Source organism: Panulirus ornatus, chromosome 6, assembly GCF_036320965.1.
Source record: "Panulirus ornatus isolate Po-2019 chromosome 6, ASM3632096v1, whole genome shotgun sequence".
In the NCBI taxonomy this organism is placed as follows: Eukaryota; Metazoa; Arthropoda; class Malacostraca; order Decapoda; family Palinuridae; genus Panulirus; species Panulirus ornatus.
The window spans coordinates 36,166,372-36,191,967 of record NC_092229.1 but is presented as its reverse complement, the minus strand read 5'-3'; the positions used below and the strand labels follow the sequence as shown (position 1 = coordinate 36,191,967).

The 25,596-nt window shown below is 42.0% G+C and overlaps 1 protein-coding gene across 1 annotated transcript in view; it reads right to left on the bottom strand.

The window, feature by feature from the left end:
• Positions 1–8,419, bottom strand: part of LOC139748906 (death-associated protein kinase 1-like) — a 1,274,027-nt gene extending 1,265,608 nt beyond the window's left edge. The window contains exon 1 of the mRNA XM_071662270.1: positions 8,270–8,419. Within this exon, the coding sequence (XP_071518371.1) occupies positions 8,270–8,337 (68 nt within the window). The 5' untranslated portion in view covers positions 8,338–8,419. The remainder of the gene's footprint in view (positions 1–8,269) is intronic.
• Between the last annotated feature and the right edge of the window lie 17,177 nt (positions 8,420–25,596).

Genomic DNA, 25,596 nt, shown 5'->3' with positions numbered 1-25,596 from the left:
GTATTGTTGACTGGTTGGTAAGGTTATTTAATGTATGTATGACTCATGGTGAGGTGCCTGAGGATTGGCGGAATGCGTGCATAGTGCCATTGTACAAAAGCAAAGGGGATAAGAGTGAGTGCTCAAATTACAGAGGTATAAGTTTGTTGAGTATTCCTGGTAAATTATATGGGAGGGTATTGATTGAGAGGGTGAAGGCATGTACAGAGCATCAGATTGGGGAAGAGCAGTGTGGTTTCAGAAGTGCTAGAGGATGTGTGGATCAGGTGTTTGCTTTGAAGAATGTATGTGAGAAATACTTAGAAAAGCAAATGGATTTGTATGTAGCATTTATGGATCTGGAGAAGGCATATGATAGAGTTGATAGAGATGCTCTGTGGAAGGTATTAAGAATATATGGTGTGGGAGGCAAGTTGTTAGAAGCAGTGAAAAGTTTTTATCGAGGATGTAAGGCATGTGTACGTGTAGGAAGAGAGGAAAGTGATTGGTTCTCAGTGAATGTAGGTTTGCGGCAGGGGTGTGTGATGTCTCCATGGTTGTTTAATTTGTTTATGGATGGGGTTGTTAGGGAGGTAAATGCAAGAGTTTTGGAAAGAGGGGCAAGTATGAAGTGTGTTGGGGATGAGAGAGCTTGGGAAGTGAGTCAGTTGTTGTTCGCTGATGATACAGCTCTGGTGGCTGATTCATGTGAGAAACTGCAGAAGCTCGTGACTGAGTTTGGTAAAGTGTGTGGAAGAAGAAAGTTAAGAGTAAATGTGAATAAGAGCAAGGTTATTAGGTACAGTAGGGCTGAGGGTCAAGTCAACTGGGAGGTGAGTTTGAATGAAGAAAAACTGGAGGAAGTGAAGTGTTTTAGATATCTGGGAGTGCATCTGGCAGCGGATGGAACCATGGAAGCGGAAATGGATCATAGGGTGGGGGAGGGGGCGAAAATTCTGGGGGCCTTGAAGAATGTGTGGAAGTCGAGAACATTATCTCGGAAAGCAAAAATGGGTATGTTTGAAGGAATAGTGGTTCCAACAATGTTGTATGGTTGCGAGGCGTGGGCTATGGATAGAGTTGTGCGCAGGAGGATGGATGTGCTGGAAATGAGATGTTTGAGGACAATGTGTGGTGTGAGGTGGTTTGATCGAGTGAGTAACGTAAGGGTAAGAGAGATGTGTGGAAAGAAAAAGAGCGTGGTTGAGAGAGCAGAAGAGGGTGTTTTGAAGTGGTTTGGGCACATGGAGAGGATGAGTGAGGAAAGATTGACCAAGAGGATATATGTGTCGGAGGTGGAGGGAACAAGGAGAAGAGGGAGACCAAATTGGAGGTGGAAAGATGGAGTGAAAAAGATTTTGTGTGATCGGGGCCTGAACATGCAGGAGGGTGAAAGGAGGGCAAGGAACAGAGTGAATTGGATCGATGTGGTATACTGGGGCTGACGTGCTGTCAGTGGATTGAATCAAGGCATGTGAAGCGTCTGGGGTAAACCATGGAAAGCTGTGTAGGTATGTATATTTGCGTGTGTGGACGTATGTATATACATGTGTATGGGGGTGGGTTGGGCCATTTCTTTCGTCTGTTTCCTTGCGCTACCTCGCAAACGCGGGAGACAGCGACAAAGTATAAAAAAAAAAAAAAAAATATATATATATATATATATATATATATATATATATATATATATATATAAAATGGGAAACAGAAGAAGGAGTCACGCGGGGAGTGATCATCCTCCTCGAAGGCTCAGAGTGGGGTGCCTAAATGTGTGTGGATGTAACCAAGATGTGAAAAAAGGAGAGATAGGTAGTATGTTTGAGGAAAGGAACCTGGATGTTTTGGCTCTGAGTGAAACGAAGCTCAAGGGTAAAGGGGAAGAGTGGTTTGGAAATGTCTGGGGAGTGAAGTCAGGGGTTAGTGAGAGGACAAGAGCAAGGGAAGGAGTAGCAATACTCCTTAAACAGGAGTTGTGGGAGTATGTGATAGAATGTAAGAAAGTAAATTCTCGATTAATATGGGTAAAATTGAAAGTTGATGGAGAGAGGTGGGTGATTATTGGTGCATATGCACCTGGGCATGAGAAGAAAGATCATGAGAGGCAAGTGTTTTGGGAGCAGCTGAATGAGTGTGTTAGCGGTTTTGATGCACGAGACCGGGTTATAGTGATGGGTGATTTGAATGCAAAGGTGAGTAATGTGGCAGTTGAGGGAATAATTGGTATGCATGGGGTGTTCAGTGTTGTAAATGGAAATGGTGAAGAGCTTGTAGATTTATGTGCTGAAAAAGGACTGATGATTGGGAATACCTGGTTTAAAAAGCGAGATATACATAAGTATACTTATGTAAGTAGGAGAGATGGCCAGAGAGCGTTATTGGATTACGTGTTAATTGACAGGCGTGCGAAAGAGAGACTTTTGGATGTTAATGTGCTGAGAGGTGCAACTGGAGGGTTGTCTGATCATTATCTTGTGGAGGCTAAGGTGAAGATTAGTATGGGTTTTCAGAAAAGAGGAGTGAATGTTGGGGTGAAGAAGGTGGTGAGAATAAGTGAGCTTGGGAAGGAGACCTGTGTGGGGAAGTACCAGGAGAGACTGTGTACAGAATGGAAAAAGGTGAGAACAATGGAAGTAAGGGGAGTGGGGGAGGAATGGGATGTATTTAGGGAATCAGTGATGGATTGCGCAAAAGATGCTTGTGGCATGAGAAGAGTGGGAGGTGGGCTGTTTAGAAAGGGTAGTGAGTGGTGGGATGAAGAAGTAAGAGTATTAGTGAAAGAGAAGAGAGAGGCATTTGGACGATTTTTGCAGGGAAAAAATGCAATTGAGTGGGAGAAGTATAAAAGAAAGAGACAGGAGGTCAAGAGAAAGGTGCAAGAGGTGAAAAAAAGGGCAAATGAGAGTTGGGGTGAGAGACTATCAGTAAATTTTAGGGAGAATAAAAAGATGTTCTGGAAGGAGGTAAATAGGGTGCGTAAGACAAGGGAGCAAATGGGAACTTCAGTGAAGGGCGTAAATGGGGAGGTGATAACAAGTAGTGGTGATGTGAGAAGGAGATGGAATGAGTATTTTGAAGGTTTGTTGAATGTGTCTGATGACAGAGTGGCAGATATAGGGTGTTTTGGTCGAGGTGGTGTGCAAAGTGAGAGGGTTAGGGAAAATGATTTGGTAAACAGAGAAGAGGTAGTAAAAGCTTTGCGGAAGATGAAAGCCGGCAAGGCAGCAGGTTTGGATGGTATTGCAGTGGAATTTATTAAAAAAGGGGGTGACTGTATTGTTGACTGGTTGGTAAGGTTATTTAATGTATGTATGACTCATGGTGAGGTGCCTGAGGATTGGCGGAATGCGTGCATAGTGCCATTGTACAAAGGCAAAGGGGATAAGAGTGAGTGCTCAAATTACAGAGGTATAAGTTTGTTGAGTATTCCTGGTAAATTATATGGGAGGGTATTGATTGAGAGGGTGAAGGCATGTACAGAGCATCAGATTGGGGAAGAGCAGTGCGGTTTCAGAAGTGGTAGAGGATGTGTGGATCAGGTGTTTGCTTTGAAGAATGTATGTGAGAAATACTTAGAAAAGCAAATGGATTTGTATGTAGCATTTATGGATCTGGAGAAGGCATATGATAGAGTTGATAGAGATGCTCTGTGGAAGGTATTAAGAATATATGGTGTGGGAGGCAAGTTGTTAGAAGCAGTGAAAAGTTTTTATCGAGGATGTAAGGCATGTGTACGTGTAGGAAGAGAGGAAAGTGATTGGTTCTCAGTGAATGTAGGTTTGCGGCAGGGGTGTGTGATGTCTCCATGGTTGTTTAATCTGTTTATGGATGGGGTTGTTAGGGAGGTGAATGCAAGAGTCCTGGAAAGAGGGGCAAGTATGAAGTCTGTTGGGGATGAGAGAGCCTGGGAAGTGAGTCAGTTGTTGTTCGCTGATGATACAGCGCTGGTGGCTGATTCATGTGAGAAACTGCAGAAGCTGGTGACTGAGTTTGGTAAAGTGTGTGGAAGAAGAAAGTTAAGAGTAAATGTGAATAAGAGCAAGGTTATTAGGTACAGTAGGGTTGAGGGTCAAGTCAATTGGGAGGTAAGTTTGAATGGAGAAAAACTGGAGGAAGTGAAGTGTTTTAGATATCTGGGAGTGGATCTGTCAGCGGATGGAACCATGGAAGCGGAAGTGGATCATAGGGTGGGGGAGGGGGCGAAAATTTTGGGAGCCTTGAAAAATGTGTGGAAGTCGAGAACATTATCTCGGAAAGCAAAAATGGGTATGTTTGAAGGAATAGTGGTTCCAACAATGTTGTATGGTTGCGAGGCGTGGGCTATGGATAGAGTTGTGCGCAGGAGGATGGATGTGCTGGAAATGAGATGTTTGAGGACAATGTGTGGTGTGAGGTGGTTTGATCGAGTAAGTAACGTAAGGGTAAGAGAGATGTGTGGAAATAAAAAGAGCGTGGTTGAGAGAGCAGAAGAGGGTGTTTTGAAATGGTTTGGGCACATGGAGAGAATGAGTGAGGAAAGATTGACCAAGAGGATATATGTGTCGGAGGTGGAGGGAACAAGGAGAAGAGGGAGACCAAATTGGAGGTGGAAAGATGGAGTGAAAAAGATTTTGTGTGATCGGGGCCTGAACATGCAGGAGGGTGAAAGGAGGGCAAGGAATAGAGTGAATTGGAGCGATGTGGCATACCGGGGCTGACGTGCTGTCAGTGGATTGAATCAAGGCATGTGAAGCGTCTGGGGTGAACCATGGAAAGCTGTGTAGGTATGTATATTTGCGTGTGTGGACATATGTATATACATGTGTATGGGGGGGTGGGTTGGGCCAATTCTTTCGTCTGTTACCTTGCGCTACTTCGCAAACGCGGGAGACAGCGACAAAGTATAAAAAAAAAAAAAAAAAAAAAAATATATATATATATATATATATATATATATATATATATATATATATATATATGCTTGTGGCATGAGAAGCGTGGGAGGTGGGTTGATAAGAAAGGGTAGTGAGTGGTGGGATGAAGAAGAAAGATTATTAGTGAAAGAGAAGAGAGAGGCATTTGGACGATTTTTGCAGGGAAAAAATGAAATTGAGTGGGAGATGTATAAAAGAAAGAGACAGGAGGTCAAGAGAAAGGTGAAAGAGGTGAAAAAGAGGGCAAATGAGAGTTGGGGTGAGAGAGTATCATTAGGGAGAAAAAAAGATGTTCTGGAAGGAGGTAAATAAAGTGCGTAAGACAAGGGAGCAAATGGGAACTTCAGTGAAGGGCGCTAATGGGGAGGTGATAACAAGTAGTGGTGATGTGAGAAGGAGATGGAGTGAGTATTTTGAAGATTTGTTGAATGTGTTTGATGACAGAGTGGCAGATATAGGGTGTTTTGGTCGAGGTGGTGTGCAAAGTGAGAGGGTTAGGGAAAATGATTTCGTAAATAGAGAAGAGGTAGTAAAAGCTTTACGGAAGATGAAAGCCGGGAAGGCAGCAGGTTTGGATGGTATTGCAGTGGAATCTATTAAAAAAGGGGGTGACTGTATTGTTCACTGGTTGGTAAGGTTATTTAATGTATGTATGACTCATGGTGAGGTGCCTGAGGATTGGCGGAATGCGTGCATAGTGCCATTGTACAAAGGCAAAGGGGATAAGAGTGAGTGCTCAAATTACAGAGGTATAAGTTTGTTGAGTATTCCTGGTAAATCATATGGGAGGGTATTGATTGAGAGGGTGAAGGCATGTACAGAGCATCAGATTGGGGAAGAGCAGTGTGGTTTCAGAAGTGGTAGAGGATGTGTGGATCAGGTGTTTGCTTTGAAGAATGTATGTGAGAAATACCTTGAAAAGCAAATGGATTTGCATGTAGCATTTATGGATCTAGAGAAGGCATATGATAGAGTTGATAGAGATGCTCTGTGGAAGGTATTAAGAATATATGGTGTGGGAGGTAAGTTGTTAAAAGCAGTGAAAAGTTTTTATCAAGGATGTAAGGCATGTGTACGTGTAGGAAGAGAGGAAAGTGATTGGTTCTCAGTGAATGTAGGTTTGTGGCAGGGGTGTGTGATCTCTCCATGGTTGTTTAATTTATTTATGGATGGGGTTGTTAGGGAGGTGAATGCAAGAGTTTTGGAAAGAGGGGCAAGTATGAAGTCTGTTGTGGATGAGAGAGCTTGGGAAGTGAGTCAGTTGTTGTTCGCTGATGATACAGCGCTGGTGGCTGATTCATGTGAGAAACTGCAGAAGCTGGTGACTGAGTTTGGTAAAGTGTGTGAAAGAAGAAAGTTAAGAGTAAATGTGAATAAGAGCAAAGTTATTAGGTACAGTAGGGTTGAGGGTCAAGTCAATTGGGAGGTAAGTTTGACTGGAGAAAAACTGGAGGAAGTAAAGTGTTTTAGATATCTTGGAGTGGATCTGGCAGCGGATGGAACCATGGAAGCAGAAGTGAATCATAGGGTGGGGGAGGGGGCGAGAATCCTGGGAGCCTTGAAGAATGTGTGGAAGTCGAGAACATTATCTCGGAAAGCGAGGCGTGGGCTATGGATAGAGTTGTGCAATGGAGGGTGGATGTGCTGGAAATGAGATATTTGAGGACAATGTGTTTTGTGAGGTGGTTTGATCAAGTAAGTAATGTAAGGGTAAGAAAGATGTGTGGAAATAAAAAGAGCGTGGTTGACAGAGCAGAAGAGGGTGTTTTGAAATGGTTTGGGCACATGGAGAGAATGAGTGAGGAAAGATTGACCAAGAGGATATATGTGTCGGAGGTGGAGGGAACGAGGAGAAGTGGGAGACCAAATTGGAGGTGGAATGATGGAGTGAAAAAGATTTTGAGTGATCGGGGCCTGAACATGCAGGAGGGTGAAAGGCGGGCAAGGAATAGAGTGAATTGGATCGATGTGGTATACCGGGGTTGACGTGCTGTCAGTGGATTGAATCAGGGCATGTGAAGCGTCTGGGGTAAACCATGGAAAGTTGTGTGGGGCCTGGATGTGGAAAGGGAGCTGTGGTTTCGGGCATTATTGCATGACAGCTAGAGACTGAGTGTGAATGAATGGGGCTTTTGTTGTCTTTTCCTAGCATTACTTTACATTTCCTCATTACTTTACATTTGTTCAGCTCGAATTTTATCAACCACGTTTCAGACCAAATGTTCCGCAATCTATGTTATGGAACATGATATGAACTAAAAGCGTCAGATGCTTATAAAACATTCCTAAATACATCTACAGATATGTCATTCCTATAATTTTGAAGAACTCTAATTATCTGTACTTTTTTATGCTGACTGAGATGGCACTGACAATTGAATGCCCTACAAAAGGCCATCTCATTAACACTATGCATATACAGAAATACTCTAGCCTAAGCCAAGTATCTATTCAATCGACTAATCGTGGGGAGGATGAATAACTGGGTTGAGAGTGGACCGACTGCTGAATCAAGATTTGAACATAGAGCTCGCCTCTGGGCAGCCCCTGTATTTGTCATGGAAAGCAACACTTAACTGCTACACTACACAGATCCATTCTAAACCTTATCATGCATGGTGCCATCCATTTGATACCACCCAAATTATCCATTTCTAGAATGCACAATCAATCTTTAGCTCTTGAGAATAGAAGTTATGGTTCTTTTTTAAGGTTTTTTACATTTTACCTTACTATCATTCAACCACATTTTCTCAGTCCTTGATAGTCCTCTTTGCTAGGGGATTATTTATCATCAAATAATAAGAAAGGATTGCTAATGAAAGAAAAGCATGTAATTCCTTTTTCTTATACCAAACGAATCCAATGAAATTATACAGAGGATCCCAAAGCTAGAGCAAATGCATCCAGAAACGGACACTTTACTAAAATTGCATGTCCACAGTTTAATGCATAGATATACAGGCATGCAACAAAGCTATTTTAGCCTGCATGCTTCACATCTGCAACAGCATTTGCTTGCAATAATAAAGGTCTCCCCTTACATGATGAACCAGGGATGCCCAGCACACTCTGGGGTGAGAATCACACCGCAACAGAGGCATCTGTCTGCCTCCTGAGCTACAGCATCATTCCCAACTTACAAGTCCACAGTCGCCAGTGAGCTGTTCTCTGGCATTCGATTCACTGCTGTATTTGGTATAAGAACTGATAAAAATAACTCATCATCAAGTCCCGCATGATTTGAGTCACTCATCAAAATCCATCAAAATACCTTTAAGTCATTACAACATCATTTGATCATGTGTCACATTAATGACAGGTGGGTTACGGGCGAGGCAGGTGGGTGACCTGCCTCACCCAGACCTGGTTCTTCTCACCTTCCTATCTCCTCGTACACCTCATAATACTTCTCAAACGCCTCGGTACTGTAGTCGATCCCCTCCATCTCCACATTTTGGTTCCTAATCTCACTATAATGTTCCAAATTCAAGGAACAGAAATGCTAAAGTTCCGTCATGACGGACAATAATAACAACAACCAGATGTAAACAAGTATAAGTACATACGAAGAATATAGACGACACAATATTACTTGAACCCTTGTAGACGACTCTAAATGTTTAGATAACTTTCTTACAATCAGTAAAAGAATCTAATTTTCTGTCTAGTTTGAAAAGGTGTTCTATCTCAACTGATAACCGTAATAGCCGATGAGTAATACCATGGATAATAAAATATTTGACAACCATTATGTTGAAAGGTGTTCAAGAAGACGGATCTTAAAGCAAGGAAACATACAGCAATATTGTTCGAGTGGACATACCTCTATATTTTTTTTTTTTTTTATCTAAACAGTGCAGTTTGAGGTGAATTCTATGAAAAAAGAATCCCTTTTATAGAACCAAATACACATATTATCTCAAGCGCATTAGACATGAAACATAAGCGAAAGAAAATATAAGATAAGCCTGAACAACTTCGCTTTCAGTTAATTTTCGCTGTAAGGCGGTTCGGTAAAATTAGTATGGGTGACAATGAGTTATCATAATAATAACCATTTTTCATATATAAGTTAGCTATTTACCGCGATAGCGAGCTAGCACCAGGAACACAAGATGCAACAGTCTCATATCCTCACATGAACTCTATATCTGTCATGTACAACGCACAAAAACCAGTGCACCCTATAACACAACCAGGCCCCACAAATATTGCCGTATTACGATAATCATCAAATTTTTGTATTATTGCCATTACTATCATTCTCATTATCAGCAGAAGTAGTATTATAATCTATTTTTTTTTTTATACTTTGTCGTTCTCTCCGACGTTAGCGAGGTAGCGCAAGGAAACAGACGAAAGAATGGCCCAACCCACCCACATACACATGTATATACATTAACGCCCACAGACGCACATATATGTACCTATACATTTCAATGTTATCAGGTACAGTAGGGATGAAGGACAAGTCAATTGGGAGGTAAGTTCGAATGGAGAAAAACTTGAACAAGTGAAGTGATTTAGATATCTGGGAGTGGATTTGGCAGCGGATGGAACCATGGAAGCGGAAGTGAATCATAGGGTGGGGGAGGGGGCGTGGGAGCGTTGAAAAATGTGTGGAAGGCAAGAACGTTATCTTGGAAAGCAAAAAAGGGTATGTTTGAAGGAATAGTACTTCCGACAATCTTATATGGTCACGAGGCATAGGCTATACATATTGTGCGGAGGAGGGTGAATGTGCTGGAAATGAGATGTTTGAGGGCAATATGTGGTGTGAGGTGGTTTGATCGAGCAAGGAACGAAATAGTAAGAGAGATGTGTCGTAATAAAAAAAAGAGTGTGATTGAGAGAGCAGAAGAGGGTGTTTTGAAATGGTTTGGTCACATGAAGAGAATGAGCGAGGAAAGATTGACAAAGAGGATATATGTGTCAAAGGTGGAGAGAACGAGCAGAAGTGGGAGACCAAATTGGAGCAGGAAAGATGGAGTGAAAAAGATTTTGAGTAATCGGGGCCTGAACATGCAGGAGGGTGAAAGGCGTGCAAGGAATGGCAGCTGATGGAACAATGAAAGTTGAAGTGAGTCACAGGGTGGGGGAGGGGGCGAAGGTTCTGGGAGCGTTGAAGAATGTGAGGAAGGCGAGAACGTTATCTCAGAGAGCAAAATGGGTATGTTTAAAAGAATAGTGGTTCCAATATTGTCATATGGTTGTGAGGCATGGGCTATAGATAGGGTTGTGCGGAGGAGGATGGATGTGCTGGAAATGAGATGTTTGAGGACTATATGTGGTGTGAGGTGGTTTGATCGAGTAAGTAATGAAAGGGAAAAAGAGATGTGTGCTAATAGAACCATAGCTCCCTTTACACACCCAGGCATCACAAAACTTTCCATGGTTTACCCCAGACACTTCACATGCCCTGGTTCAATCCATTGACAGCACGTCGACCCCGGTATACCACATCGTTCCAATTCACTCTATTCATTGCACGCCTTTCACCCTCCTGCATGTTCAGGCCCCGATCACTCAAAATCTTTTTCACTCCATCTTTCCACCTCCAATTTGGTCTCCCACTTCTCCTCGTTCCCTCCACCTCTGACACATATATCCCCTTGGTCAATCTTTCCTCACTCATTCTCTCCATGTGCCCTAACCATTTCAAAACACCCTCTTCTGCTCTCTCAACCACGCTCATCTTATTTCCACACATCTCTCTTACCCTTACATTACTTACTCGATCAAACCACCTCACACCACATATTGTCCTCAAACATTTCATTTCCAGCACATCCACCCTCCTGCGCACAACTCTATCCATAGCCCACGCCTCGCAACCATACAACATTGTTGGAAACACTAATCCTTCAAACATACCCATTTTTGCTTTCCGAGATAATGTTCTCGACTTCCACACATTCTTCAAGGCTCCCAGGATTTTCGCCCCCTCCCCCACCCTATGATCCACTTCCGCTTCCATGGTTCCATCCGCTGCCAGATCCACTCCCAGATACCTAAAACACTTTACTTCCTCCAGTTTTTCTCCATTCAAACTTACCTCCCAATTGACTTGACCCTCAACCCTACTGTACCTAATAACCTTGCTCTTATTCACATTTACTCTCAACTTAGTTAAGTTACTCTTAACTAATATATATATATATATATATATATATATATATATATATATATATATATATATATATATATATATATATATATATATATATATATATATATATCCCTGGGGATAGGGGACAAAGAATACTTCCCACGTATTCCCTGCGTGTCGTAAAAGACGACTAAAAGGGGAGGGAGCGGGGGGCTGGAAATCCTCCCCTCTCGTTTTTTTTTTTTTTTTTAATTTTCCAAAAGAAGGAACAGAGAATTGGGCCAGGTGAGGGTATTCCCTCAAAGGCCCAGTCCTCTATTCTTAACGCTACCTCGCTAATGCGGGAAATGGCGAACAGTTTGAAAGAAAAGATATATATATATATATATATATATATATATATATATATATATATATATATATATATATATATATATATATATATAGGTAGCGTTGAGAACAGAGAACTGGGCCTATGAGGGCATATCCTCACCTGGCCCCCTTCTCTGTTCCTTCTTTTAGAAAATCAAAAAAAAAAAAAGAGGGGAGGATTTCCAGCCCCCTCCCCTTTTAGTCGCCTTATACGACACGCAGGGAATTCGTGGAAAGTATTATTTTTCCCCTATCCCCAGGGATATATATGTTTGAAGGAATAGTGGTTCCAACAATGTTGTATGGTTGCGAGGCGTGGACTATGGATAGAGTTGTGCGCAGGAGGATGGATGTGCTGGAAATGAGATGTTTGAGGACAATGTGTGGTGTGAGGTGGTTTGATCGAGTAAGTAACGTAAGGGTAAGAGAGATGTGTGGAAATAAAAAGAGCGTGGTTGAGAGAGCAGAAGAGGGTGTTTTGAAATGGTTTGGTCACATGGAGAGAATGAGTGAGGAAAGATTGACCAAGAGGATATACGTGTCGGAGGTGGAGGGAACGAGGAGAAGAGGGAGACCAAATTGGAGGTGGAAAGATGGAGTGAAAAAGATTTTGTGTGATCGGGGCCTGAACATGCAGGAGGGTGAAAGGAGGGCAAGGAATAGAGTGAATTGGAGCGATGTGGTATACAGGGGTTGACGTGCTGTCAGTGGATTGAATGAAGGCATGTGAAGCGTCTGGGGTAAACCATGGAAAGCTGTGTAGGTATGTATATTTGCGTGTGTGGACGTATGTATATACATGTGTATGGGGGTGGGTTGGGCCATTTCTTTCGTCTGTTTCCTTGCGCTACCTCGCAAACGCGGGAGACAGCGACAAAGCAAAAAAAAAAAAAAAAAAAAAAAATATATATATATATATATATATATATATATATATATATATATATATATATATATATATATATATATATATTTCTTTTCTTTCAAACTATTCGCCATTTCCCGCATTAGCGAGGTAGCGTTAAGAACAGAGGACTGGGCCTTTGAGGGAATACCCTCACCTGGCTCAATTCTCTGTTCCTTCTTTTGGAAAATTAAAAAAAAAAAAAAATATAGGGTGTTTTGGTTGAGGTGGTGTGCAAAGTGAGAGGGTTAGGGAAAATGATTTGGTAAGCAGAGAAGAGGTACTAAAAGCTTTGCGGAAGATGAAAGCCGGCAATACAGCAGGTTTGGATGGTACTGCAGTGGAATTTATTAAAAGAGTGGGTGACTGTATTGTTGACTGGTTGGTGAGGTTATTCAATGTATGTATGAGTCATGTTGAGGTGCCTGAGGATTGGCGGAATGCTTGCATAGTGCCATAGTACAAAGGCAAAGGGGATAAGAGTGAGTGCTCAAATTACAGAGGTACAAGTTTGCTGAGTTTTCCTAGGAAATTATATGGGAGGGTTTTGATTGAGAGGGTGAAGGCATGTTCAGAGCATCAGATTGGGGAAGAGCAGTGTGGTTTCAGAAGTGGTAGAGGATGTGTGGATCAGGTGTTTGCTTTGAAGAATGTATGTGAGAAATTCTTAGAAAAGCAAATGGATTTGTATGTAGCATTTATGGATCTCGAGAAGGCATATGATAGAGTTGATAGAGATGCTTTGTGGAAGGTATTAAGAATATATGATGTGGGAGGCAAGTTGTTAGAAGCAGTGAAAAGTTTTTATCGAGGATGTAAGGCATGTGTAGGTGTAGGAAGAGAGGAAAGTGATTGGTTCTCAGTGAATGTAGGTTTGCGGCAGGGGTGTGTGATGTCTCCATGGTTGTTTAACTTGTTTATGGATGGGGTTGTTAGGGAGGTGAATGCAAGAGTTTTAAAAAGAGGGGCAAGTATGCAGTCTGTTGTGGATGAGAGAGCTTGGGATGATACAGCGCTGGTGGCTGATTCATGTGAGAAACTGCAGAAGCTGGTGACTGAGTTTGGTAAAGTGTGTGAAAGAAGAAAGTTAAGAGTAAAGGTAAACAAGATTCAGGTTATTAGGTACAATAGGGTTGAGGGTCAAGTCAATTGAGAGGTAAGTTTGAATGGAGAAAAACTGGAGGAAGTGAAGTGTTTTAGATATCTGGGAGTGGATTTGGCAGCGGATGGAACCATGGAAGCGGAAGTGAATCATAGGGTGGGGGAGGGGGCGAAAATTCTGGGAGCCTTGAAGAATGTGTGGAAGTCGACAACATTATCTCGGAAAGCAAAAATGGGTATGTTTGAAGGAATAGTGGTTCCAACAATGTTGTATGGTTGGGACGCGTGGGCTATGGATAGAGTTGTATGCAGGAGGGTGGATGTGTTGGAAATGAGATGTTTGAGGACAATATGTGGCGTGAGGTGGTTTGATCGAGTAAGTAATGTAAAGGTATTAGAGATGTGTGGAAATAAAAAGAGTAGAGTGGAGAGAGCAGAAGAGGATGTTTGAAATGGTTTGGTCATATGGAGAGAATGAGTGAGGAAAGATTGACCAAGAGGATATATGTGTCAGAGGTGGAGGGAACGAGGAGAAGTGGGAGACCAAATTGGAGGTGGAAAGATGGAGTGAAAAAGATTTTGAGTGATCGGGGCCTGAACATGGAGGAGGGTGAAAGGCGTGCAATGAATGGAGTGAATTGGAACGATGTGGTATACCGGGGTCAACGTGCTGTCAATGGATTAAACCAGGGCATGTGAAGCGTCTGGGGTAAACCATGGAAAGTTCTATGGGGCCTGTATGTGGAAAGGGAGGTGTGATTTCGATGCATTATTACATGAGAGTTAGAGACTGAGTGTGAACGAATGGGGCCTTTGTTGTCTTTTCCTAGCTCTACCCCGCACACATGATGGGGGAGGGGGTTGTTATTCCATGTGTGGCGAGGTGGCGTTAGGAATAAATAAAGGCAGACAGTATGAACTGTGTACATGTGTATATATGTATATGTCTGTGTGTGTATATATATGTGTTCACTGAGATGTATAGGTATGCATATTTGCGTGTGTGGACGTGTAAGTATATACATGTGTGTGGGTGGGTTGGGCCATTTCTTTCGTCTGTTTCCTTGCGCTACCTCGCTAACGCAGGACACAACGACAAAGTAAAATGAATAACTAAAATATATATATATATATATTATTTCTATTTTTTTTATTATACTTTGTCGCTGTCTCCCGCGTTTGCGAGGTAGCGCAAGGAAACAGACGAAAGAAACAGCCCAACCCCCCCCCCCATACACATGTATATACATACGTCCACACACGCAAATATACATACCTACACAGCTTTCCATGGTTTACCCCAGACGCTTCACATGCCTTGATTCAATCCACTGACAGCACGTCAACCCCGGTATGCCACATCGCTCCAATTCACTCTATTCCTTGCCCTCCTTTCACCCTCCTGCATGTTCAGGCCCCGATCACACAAAATCATTTTCACTCCATCTTTCCACCTCCAATTTGGTCTCCCTCTTCTCCTCGTTCCCTCCACCTCCGACACATATATCCTCTTGGTCAATCTTTCCTCACTCATTCTCTCCATGTGCCCAAACCACTTCAAAACACCCTCTTCTGCTCTCTCAACCACGCTCTTTTTATTTCCACACATCTCTCTTACCCTTACGTTACTCACTCGATCAAACCACCTCACACCACACATTGTCCTCAAACATCTCATTTCCAGCACATCCATCCTCCTGCGCACAACTCTATCCATAGCCCACGCCTCGCAACCATACAACATTGTTGGAACCACTATTCCTTCAAACATACCCATTTTTGCTTTCCGAGATAATGTTCTCGACTTCCACACATTCTTCAAGGCCCCCAGAATTTTCGCCCCCTCCCCCACCCTATGATCCACTTCCGCTTCCATGGTTCCATCCGCTGCCAGATCCACTCCCAGATATCTAAAACACTTCACTTCCTCCAGTTTTTCTCCATTCAAACTCACCTCCCAATTGACTTGACCCTCAACCCTACTGTACCTAATAACCTTGCTCTTATTCACATTTACTCTTAACTTTCTTCTTCACACACTTTACCAAACTCAGTCACCAGCTTCTGCAGTTTCTCACATGAATCAGCCACCAGCGCTGTATCATCAGCGAACAACAACTGACTCACTTCCCAAGCTCTCTCATCCCCAACAGACTTCATACTTGCCCCTCTTTCCAAAACTCTTGCATTTACCTCCCTAACAACCCCATCCATAAACAAATTAAACAACCATGGAGACATCACACACCCCTGCCGCAAACCTACATTCACTGAGAACCAATCACTTTCCTCTCTTCCTACACGTACACATGCCTTACATCCTCGATAAAAACTTTTCACTGCTTCTAACAACTTTCTTCCCACACCATATATTCTTAATACCTTCCACAGAGCATCTCTATCAACTCTATCATATGCCTTCTCCAGATCCATAAATGCTACATACAAATCCATTTGCTTTTCTAAGTATTTCTCACATACATTCTTCAAAGCAAACACCTGATCCACACATCCTCTACCACTTCTGAAACCACACTGCTCTTCCCCAATCTCATGCTCTGTACATGCCTTCACCCTCTCAATCAATACCCTCCCATATAATTTACCAGGAATACTCAACAAACTTATACCTCTGTAATTTGAGCACTCACTCTTATCCCCTTTGCCTTTGTACAATGGCACTATGCACGCATTCCGCCAATCCTCAGGCACCTCACCATGAGTCATACATACATTAAATAACCTTACCAACCAGTCAACAATACAGCACCCCCTTTTTTAATAAATTCCACTGCAATACCATCCAAACCTGCTGCCTTGCCGGCTTTCATCTTCCGCAAAGCTTTCACTGCCTCTTCTCTGTTTACCAAATCATTTTCCCTAACCCTCTCACTTTGCACACCACCTTGACCAAAACACCCTATATCTGCCATTCTATCATCAAACACATTCAACAAACCTTCAAAATACTCACTCCATCTCCTTCTCACATCACCACTACTTGTTATCACCTCCCCATTTGCGCCCTTCACTGAAGTTCCCATTTGCTCCCTTGTCTTACGCACTTTATTTACCTCCTTCCAGAACATCTTTTTATTCTTCCTGAAATTTAAAATTTAACGCTACCTTCCTAACGCGGGAAATGGCGAATAGTTTGAAAGAAAAGAAAAGAAGATATATATATATATTTATTTTTATAAATATATATATATATATATATATATATATATATATATATATATATATATATATATATATATATATATATATATATATATATATATATATATATATATTCTTTTCTTTTCTTTCAAACTATTCGCCATTTCCCGCGTTAGGAAGGTAGCGTTAAGAACAGAGAACTGGGCCTCTCAGGGAATATCCTCACCTGGCCCCCTTCTCTGTTCCTTCTTTTGGAAAATTAAAAAAAAAAGAGGGGAGGTTTTCCAGCCCCCCGATCCCTCCCCTTTTAGTCACCTTATACGACACGCAGGGAATACGTGGGAAGTATTCTTTTTCCCCTATCCCCTGGGATATATATATATATATATATATATATATATATATATATATATATATATATATATATATATATATATATATATATATATATATATTCTTTTCTTTTCTTTCAAACTATTCGCCATTTCCCGCATTTGCGAGGTAGCGTTAAGAACAGAGGAGTGAGCCTTTCTTTTTTTTTCCCAAAAGAAGGAACAGAGAACGAGGCCAGGTGAGGATATTCCCGCAGAGGCCCAGTCCTCTGTTCATAACGCTACTTTGCTAACGCATGAAATGGCGAATAGTTTAAAAGAAAAGAAATATATATATTTCCATTGTTCCATCAGCTGCCAAATCCACTCCCAGATATCTAAAACACTTTACTTCCTCCAGTTTTTCTCTATTCAAACTTACGTTCCAATTGACTTGACCCTTAACCCTACTGTACCTAATAACCTTGCTCTTATTCACGTTTACTCTCAGCTTTCTTCTTTCACACACTTTACCAAACTCGGTTACCAGCTTCTGCAGCTTCTCACGCGAATCAGCCACCAGCGTTGTATCATCAGCGAACAACAACTGACTCACTTCCCAAACTCTCTCATCCACAACAGACTGCATACTTGCCCCTCTTTCCAAAACTCTTGCATTCACCTCCCTAACAACCCCATCCATAAACAAATTAAACAACCATGGAGACATCACACACCCCTGCCGCAAACCTACATTCACTGAGAACCAATCACTTTCCTCTCTTCCTACACGTACACATGCCTTACATCCTCGATAAAAACTTTTCACTGCTTCTAACAACTTGCCTCCCACACCATATATTCTTAATACCTTCCATAGAGCATCTCTATCAACTCTATCATATGCCTTCTCCAGATCCATAAATGCTACATACAAATCCATTTGCTTTTCTAAGTATTTCTCACATACATTCTTCAAAGCAAACACCTGATCCACACATCCTCTACCACTTCTGAAACCACACTGCTCTTCCCCAGTCTGATGCTCTGTACATGCCTTCACTCTCTCAATCAATACCCTCCCATATAATTTACCAGGAATACTCAACAAACTTATACCTCTGTAATTTGAACACTCACTCTTATCCCCTTTGCCTTTGTACAATGGCACTATGCACGTATTCCGCCAATCCTCAGGCACCTCACCATGAGTCATACATACATTAAATAACCTTACCAACCAGTCAACAATACAGTCACCCCCTTTTTTAATATATTTTTTAATATTTTTTTTTTTTTTTTTTTTTTTTCCAAAAGAAGGAACAGAGAAGAGGGCCAGGTGAGGATATTCCCTCAAAGGCCCAGTCCTCTGTTCATAACGCTACCTCGCTATCGCGGGAAATGGCGAATAGTATGAAAAAAAAAAAATATATATATATATATATATATATATATATATATATATATATATATATATATATATATATATATATATATATATATATATATACCTTATTCATTTTGCTTTGTCGCTGTCTCCCGCGTTAGCGAGGTAGCGCAAGGAAACAGACGAAAGAATGGCCCAACCCACCCACATACACATGTATATACATACACGTCCACACACGCAAATATACATACCTATACATCTCAATGTACACATATATATACACACACAGACATATACATATATACACATGTATATAATTCATACTGTCTGCCTTTATTTATGCCCATCGCCACCCCGCTACACATGTAATACCAACCCCTTCCCCCCTCATGTATGTGAGGTAGCGCCCGGAAAAGACAACAAAGGCCCCATTCGTACACACTCAGTCTCTAGCTGTCATGTAATGATGCACCGAAACCACAACTCCCTTTCCACATCCAGGCCCCACAGAACTTTCCATGGTTCACCCCCGACGCTTCACATACCCTGGTTCAATCCATTGACAGCACGTCGACCCCGGTATACCACATCGTTCCAATTCACTCTATTCCTTGCCCGCCTTTCACCCTCCGGCATGTTCAGGTCCCGATCACTCAAAATCTTTTTCACGCCATCTTTCCACCTCCAATTTCGTCTCCCACTTCTCCTCGTTCCTTCCACCTCTGACACATATATCCTCTTGGTCAATCTTTCCTCACTCATTCTCTCCATGTGACCAAACCATTTCAAAAGACCCTCTTCTGCTCTCTCAACCACACTCTTCTTATTTCCGCACATCTCTCTTACCCTTACATTACTTACTCGATCAAACCACCTCACACCACATATTGTCCTCAAACATCTCATTTCCAGCACATCCACCCTCCTGCGCACAACTCTATCCATAGCCCACGCCTCGCAACCATACAACATTGTTGGAACCACTATTCCTTCAAACATACCCATTTTTGCTTTCCGAGATAATGTTCTCGACTTCCAAACATTCTTCAAGGCTCCCAGAATTTTCTCCCCCTCCCCCACCCTATGATTCACTTCCGCTTCCATGATTCCATCCGCTGCCAGATCTACTCCCAGATATCTAAAACACTTTACTTCCTCCAGTTTTTCTCCATTCAAACTTACCTCCCAGTTGACTTGGCCCTCAACCCTACTGTACCTAATAACCTTGCTCTTATTCACATTTACTCTTAACTTTCTTTCACACACTTTACCAAACTCAGTCACCAGCTTCTGCAGTTTCTCACATGAATCAGCCACCAGCGCTGTATCATCAGCGAACAACAACTGACTCACTTCCCTAGCTCTCTCATCCACAACAGACTGCATACTTGCCCCTCTTTCCAAAACTCTTGCATTCTCCTCCCTAACAGCCCCATCCATAAACAAATTAAACAACCATGGAAACATCACACACCCCTGCCGCAAACCTACATTCACTGAGAACCAATCACTTTCCTCTCTTCCTACACGTACACGTGCCTTACATCCTCGATAAAAACTTTTAAATGCTTCTAACAACTTGCCTCCCACACCATATATTCTTAATAACTTCCACAGAGCATCTCTATCAACTTTATCATATGCCTTCTCCAGATCCATAAATGCTATATACAAATGTCACTTGCTTTTCTAAGTATTTCTCACATACATTCTTCAAAGCAAACACCTGATCCACACATCCTCTACCACTTCTGAAACCACACTGCTCTTCCCCAATCTCATGCTCTGTACATGCATTCACCCTCTCAATCAATACCCTCCCATATAATTTTCCAGGAATACTCAACAAACTTATACCTCTGTAATTTGAGCACTCACTCTTATCCCCTTTGCCTTTGTACAATGGCACTATGCAAGCATTCCGCCAATCCTCAGGCACCTCACCATGAATCATACATACATTAAATAACCTTACCAACCAGTGAACAATTCAGTCACCCCCTGTTTTTGATAAATTCCACTGCAACACCATCCAAACCCGCTGCCTTACCGGCTTTTATCTTCCGCAAAGCTTTTACTACGTCTTCTCTGTTTACCAAATCATTTTCACTAACCCTCTCACTTTGCAAACCACCTCGAGCAAAACACTCTATATCTGTCACTCTATCATCAAACACATTCAACAAACCTTCAAAATACTCACTCCATCTCCTTCTCACATCACCACTACTTGTTATCACCTCCCCATTAGCGCCCTTCACTGAAGTTCCCATTTGCTCCCTTGTCTTACGCACTTTATTTACCTCTTTCCAAAACATCTTTTTATTCTCCCTAAAATTTAATGATACCCTCTCACGCCAACTCTCATTTGCCCTCTTTTTCACCTCTTGCACCTTTCTCTTGACCTCCTTTCTCTTTCTTTTATACATATCCCACTCATTTGCATTCTTTCCCTGCAAAAATCGTCCAAATGCCTCTCTCTTCTCTCATGGTTGCATCCGCTGCTAGATCCACTCCCAGATATCTAAAACACTTTACTTCCTCCAGTTTTTCTCCATTCAAACTTACCTCCCAGTTGACTTGGTCCTCAACCCTACTGTACCTAATAACCTTGCTCTTATTCACATTTACTCTTAACTTTCTTTCACACACTTTACCAAACTCAGTCACCAGCTTCTGCAGTTTCTCACATGAATCAGCCACCAGCGCTGTATCATCAGCGAACAACAACTGACTCACTTCCCTAGCTCTCTCATCCACAACAGACTGCATACTTGCCCCTCTTTCCAAAACTCTTGCATTCTCCTCCCTAACAGCCACATCCATAAACAAATTAAACAACCATGGAGACATCACACACCCCTGCCGCAAACCTACATTCACTGAGAACCAATCACTTTCCTCTCTTCCTACACGTACACGTGCCTTACATCCTCGATAAAAACTTTTAAATGCTTCTAACAACTTTCCTCCCACACCATATATTCTTAATACCTTCCACAGAGCATCTCTATCAACTCTATCATATGCCTTCTCCAGATCCATAAATGCTATATACAAATGTCACTTGCTTTTCTAAGTATTTCTCACATACATTCTTCAAAGCAAACACCTGATCCACACATCCTCTACCACTTCTGAAACCACACTGCTCTTCCCCAATCTCATGCTCTGTACATGCATTCACCCTCTCAATCAATACCCTCCCATATAATTTTCTAGGAATACTCAACAAACTTATACCTCTGTAATTTGAGCACTCACTCTTATCCCCTTTGCGTTTGTACAATGGCACTATGCAAGCATTCCGCCAATCCTCAGGCACCTCACCATGAATCATACATACATTAAATAAGCTTACCAACCAGTGAACAATACAGTCACCCCCTGTTTTTGATAACTTCCACTGCAACACCATCCAAACCCGCTGCCTTACCGGCTTTCATCTTACGCAAAGCTTTTACTACGTCTTCTCTGTTCACCAAATCATTTTCACTAACCCTCTCACTTTGCAAACCACCTCGAGCAAAACACTCTATATCTGCCACTCTATCATCAAACACATTCAACAAACCTTCAAAATACTCACTCCATCTCCTTCTCACATCACCACTACTTGTTATCACCTCCCCATTAGCGCCCTCCACTGAAGTTCCCATTTGCTCCCTTGTCTTACGCACTTTATTTACCTCCTTCCAAAACATATTTTTATTCTCCCTAATATTTAATGATACCCTCTCACGCCAACTCTCATTTGCCCTCTTTTTCACCTCTTGCACCTTTCTCTTGACCCCCTTTCTCTTTCTTTTATACATATCCCACTCATTTGCATTTTTTCCCTGCAAAAATCGTCCAAATGCCTCTCTCTTCTCTCATGGTTTCATCCGCTGCTAGATCCACTCCCAGATGTCTAAAACACTTTACTTCCTCCAGTTTTTCTCCATTCAAACTTACCTCCCAGTTGACTTGGCCCTCAACCCTACTGTACCTAATAACCTTGCTCTTATTCACATTTACCCTTAACTTTCTTTCACACACTTTACCAAACTCAGTCACCAGCTTCTGCAGTTTCTCACATGAATCAGCCACCAGCGCTGTATCATCAGCGAACAACAACTGACTCACTTCCCTAGCTCTCTCATCCACAACAGACTGTATACTTGCCCCTCTTTCCAAAACTATTGCATTCTCCTCCCTAACAGCCCCATCCATAAACAAATTAAACAACCATGGAGACATCACACACCCCTGCCGCAAACCTACATTCACTGAGAACCAATCACTTTCCTCTCTTCCTACACGTACACGTGCCTTACATCCTCGATAAAAACTTTTAAATGCTTCCAACAACTTGCCTCCCACACCATATATTCTTAATACCTTCCACAGAGCATCTCTATCAACTCTATCATATGCCTTCTCCAGATCCATAAATGCTATATACAAATGTCACTTGCTTTTCTAAGTATTTCTCACATACATTCTTCAAAGCAAACACCTGATCCACACATCCTCTACCACTTCTGAAACCACACTGCTCTTCCCCAATCTCATGCTCTGTACATGCATTCACCCTCTCAATCAATACCCTCCCATATAATTTTCTAGGAATACTCAACAAACTTATACCTCTGTAATTTGAGCACTCACTCTTATCCCCTTTGCGTTTGTACAATGGCACTATGCAAGCATTCCGCCAATCCTCAGGCACCTCACCATGAATCATACATACATTAAATAAGCTTACCAACCAGTGAACAATACAGTCACCCCCTGTTTTTGATAACTTCCACTGCAACACCATCCAAACCCGCTGCCTTACCGGCTTTCATCTTACGCAAAGCTTTTACTACGTCTTCTCTGTTCACCAAATCATTTTCACTAACCCTCTCACTTTGCAAACCACCTCGAGCAAAACACTCTATATCTGCCACTCTATCATCAAACACATTCAACAAACCTTCAAAATACTCACTCCATCTCCTTCTCACATCACCACTACTTGTTATCACCTCCCCATTAGCGCCCTCCACTGAAGTTCCCATTTGCTCCCTTGTCTTACGCACTTTATTTACCTCCTTCCAAAACATATTTTTATTCTCCCTAATATTTAATGATACCCTCTCACGCCAACTCTCATTTGCCCTCTTTTTCACCTCTTGCACCTTTCTCTTGACCCCCTTTCTCTTTCTTTTATACATATCCCACTCATTTGCATTTTTTCCCTGCAAAAATCGTCCAAATGCCTCTCTCTTCTCTCATGGTTTCATCCGCTGCTAGATCCACTCCCAGATGTCTAAAACACTTTACTTCCTCCAGTTTTTCTCCATTCAAACTTACCTCCCAGTTGACTTGGCCCTCAACCCTACTGTACCTAATAACCTTGCTCTTATTCACATTTACCCTTAACTTTCTTTCACACACTTTACCAAACTCAGTCACCAGCTTCTGCAGTTTCTCACATGAATCAGCCACCAGCGCTGTATCATCAGCGAACAACAACTGACTCACTTCCCTAGCTCTCTCATCCACAACAGACTGTATACTTGCCCCTCTTTCCAAAACTATTGCATTCTCCTCCCTAACAGCCCCATCCATAAACAAATTAAACAACCATGGAGACATCACACACCCCTGCCGCAAACCTACATTCACTGAGAACCAATCACTTTCCTCTCTTCCTACACGTACACGTGCCTTACATCCTCGATAAAAACTTTTAAATGCTTCCAACAACTTGCCTCCCACACCATATATTCTTAATACCTTCCACAGAGCATCTCTATCAACTCTATCATATACCTTCTCCAGATCCATAAATGCTATATACAAATGTCACTTGCTTTTCTAAGTATTTCTCACATACATTCTTCAAAGCAAACACCTGATCCACACATCCTCTACCACTTCTGAAACCACACTGCTCTTCCCCAATCTAATGCTCTGTACATGCATTCACCCTCTCAATCAATACCCTCCCATATAATTTTCCAGGAATACTCAACAAACTTATACCTCTGTAATTTGAGCACTCACTCTTATCCCCTTTGCCTTTGTACAATGGCACTATGCAAGCATTCCGCCAATCCTCAGGCACCTCACCACGAATCATACATACATTAAATAACCTTACCAACCAGTGAACAATACAGTCACCCCCTGTTTTTGATAAATTCCACTGCAACACCATCCAAACCTGCTGCCTTACCGGCTTTTATCTTCCGCAAAGCTTTTACTACCTCTTCTCTGTTTACCAAATCATTTTCACTAACCCTCTCACTTTGCAAACCACCTCGAGCAAAACACTCTATATCTGCCACTCTATCATCAAACACATTCAACAAACCTTCAAAATACTCACTCCATCTCCTTCTCACATCACCACTACTTGTTATCACCTCCCCATTTGCGCCCTTCACTGATGTTCCCATTTGCTCCCTTGTCTTACGCACTTTATTTACCTCCTTCCAAAACATCTTTTTATTCTCCCTAAAATCTAATGATACCCTCTCACGCCAACTCTCATTTGCCCTCTTTTTCACCTCTTGCACCTTTCTCTTGACCTCCTTTCTCTTTCTTTTATACATATCCCACTCAATTGCATTTTTTCCCTGCAAAAATCGTCCAAATGCCTCTCTCTTCTCTTTTACTAATAATCTTACTTCTTCATCCCACCACTCACTACCCTTTCTAATTAACCCACCTCCCACGCTTCTCATGCCACAAGCATCTGTTGCCCAAGCTATCACTGATTCCTCAAATACATCCCATTCCTCCCTACACTGTCGCTGTCTTTTGCGTTAGTGAGGTAGCGCAAGGAAACAAACGAAAGAATGGCCCAACCCACCCACATACCCATGTATATACATACACGTCCACACACGCACATATACATACCTAAGAATTTTAACGTTGTGCTAAGAAAAGACAACAAAAGCCACATTCATTCACACTTAGTCTCTAGCTGTCATGTGTAATGCACCGAAACCACAGCTCCCTTACCACATCCTGGCCCCACAAAACTTTTCATGGTTTAATCCAGGCGCTTCACATGCCCTGGTTCAATCCATTGACAGCACGTCGACTTTGGTATACCACATCGTTCCAATTCACTGTATTCCTTGCACGCCTTTCACTCTCCTGCATATTAAGGCCCCGACCGCTCAAAATCCTTTTCACTCCATCTTTCCACCTCTAATTTGGTCTCCCACTTCTCCTCGTTCCCTCCACCTCTGAGAAGTGTATCTTCTTCGTTAATCTTTCCTCACTCATTATCTCCATGTGAGCAAACCATTTCAATACACCTTCTTCTGCTCTCTCAACCACACTCTTTTTATTACCACACATCTCTCTTA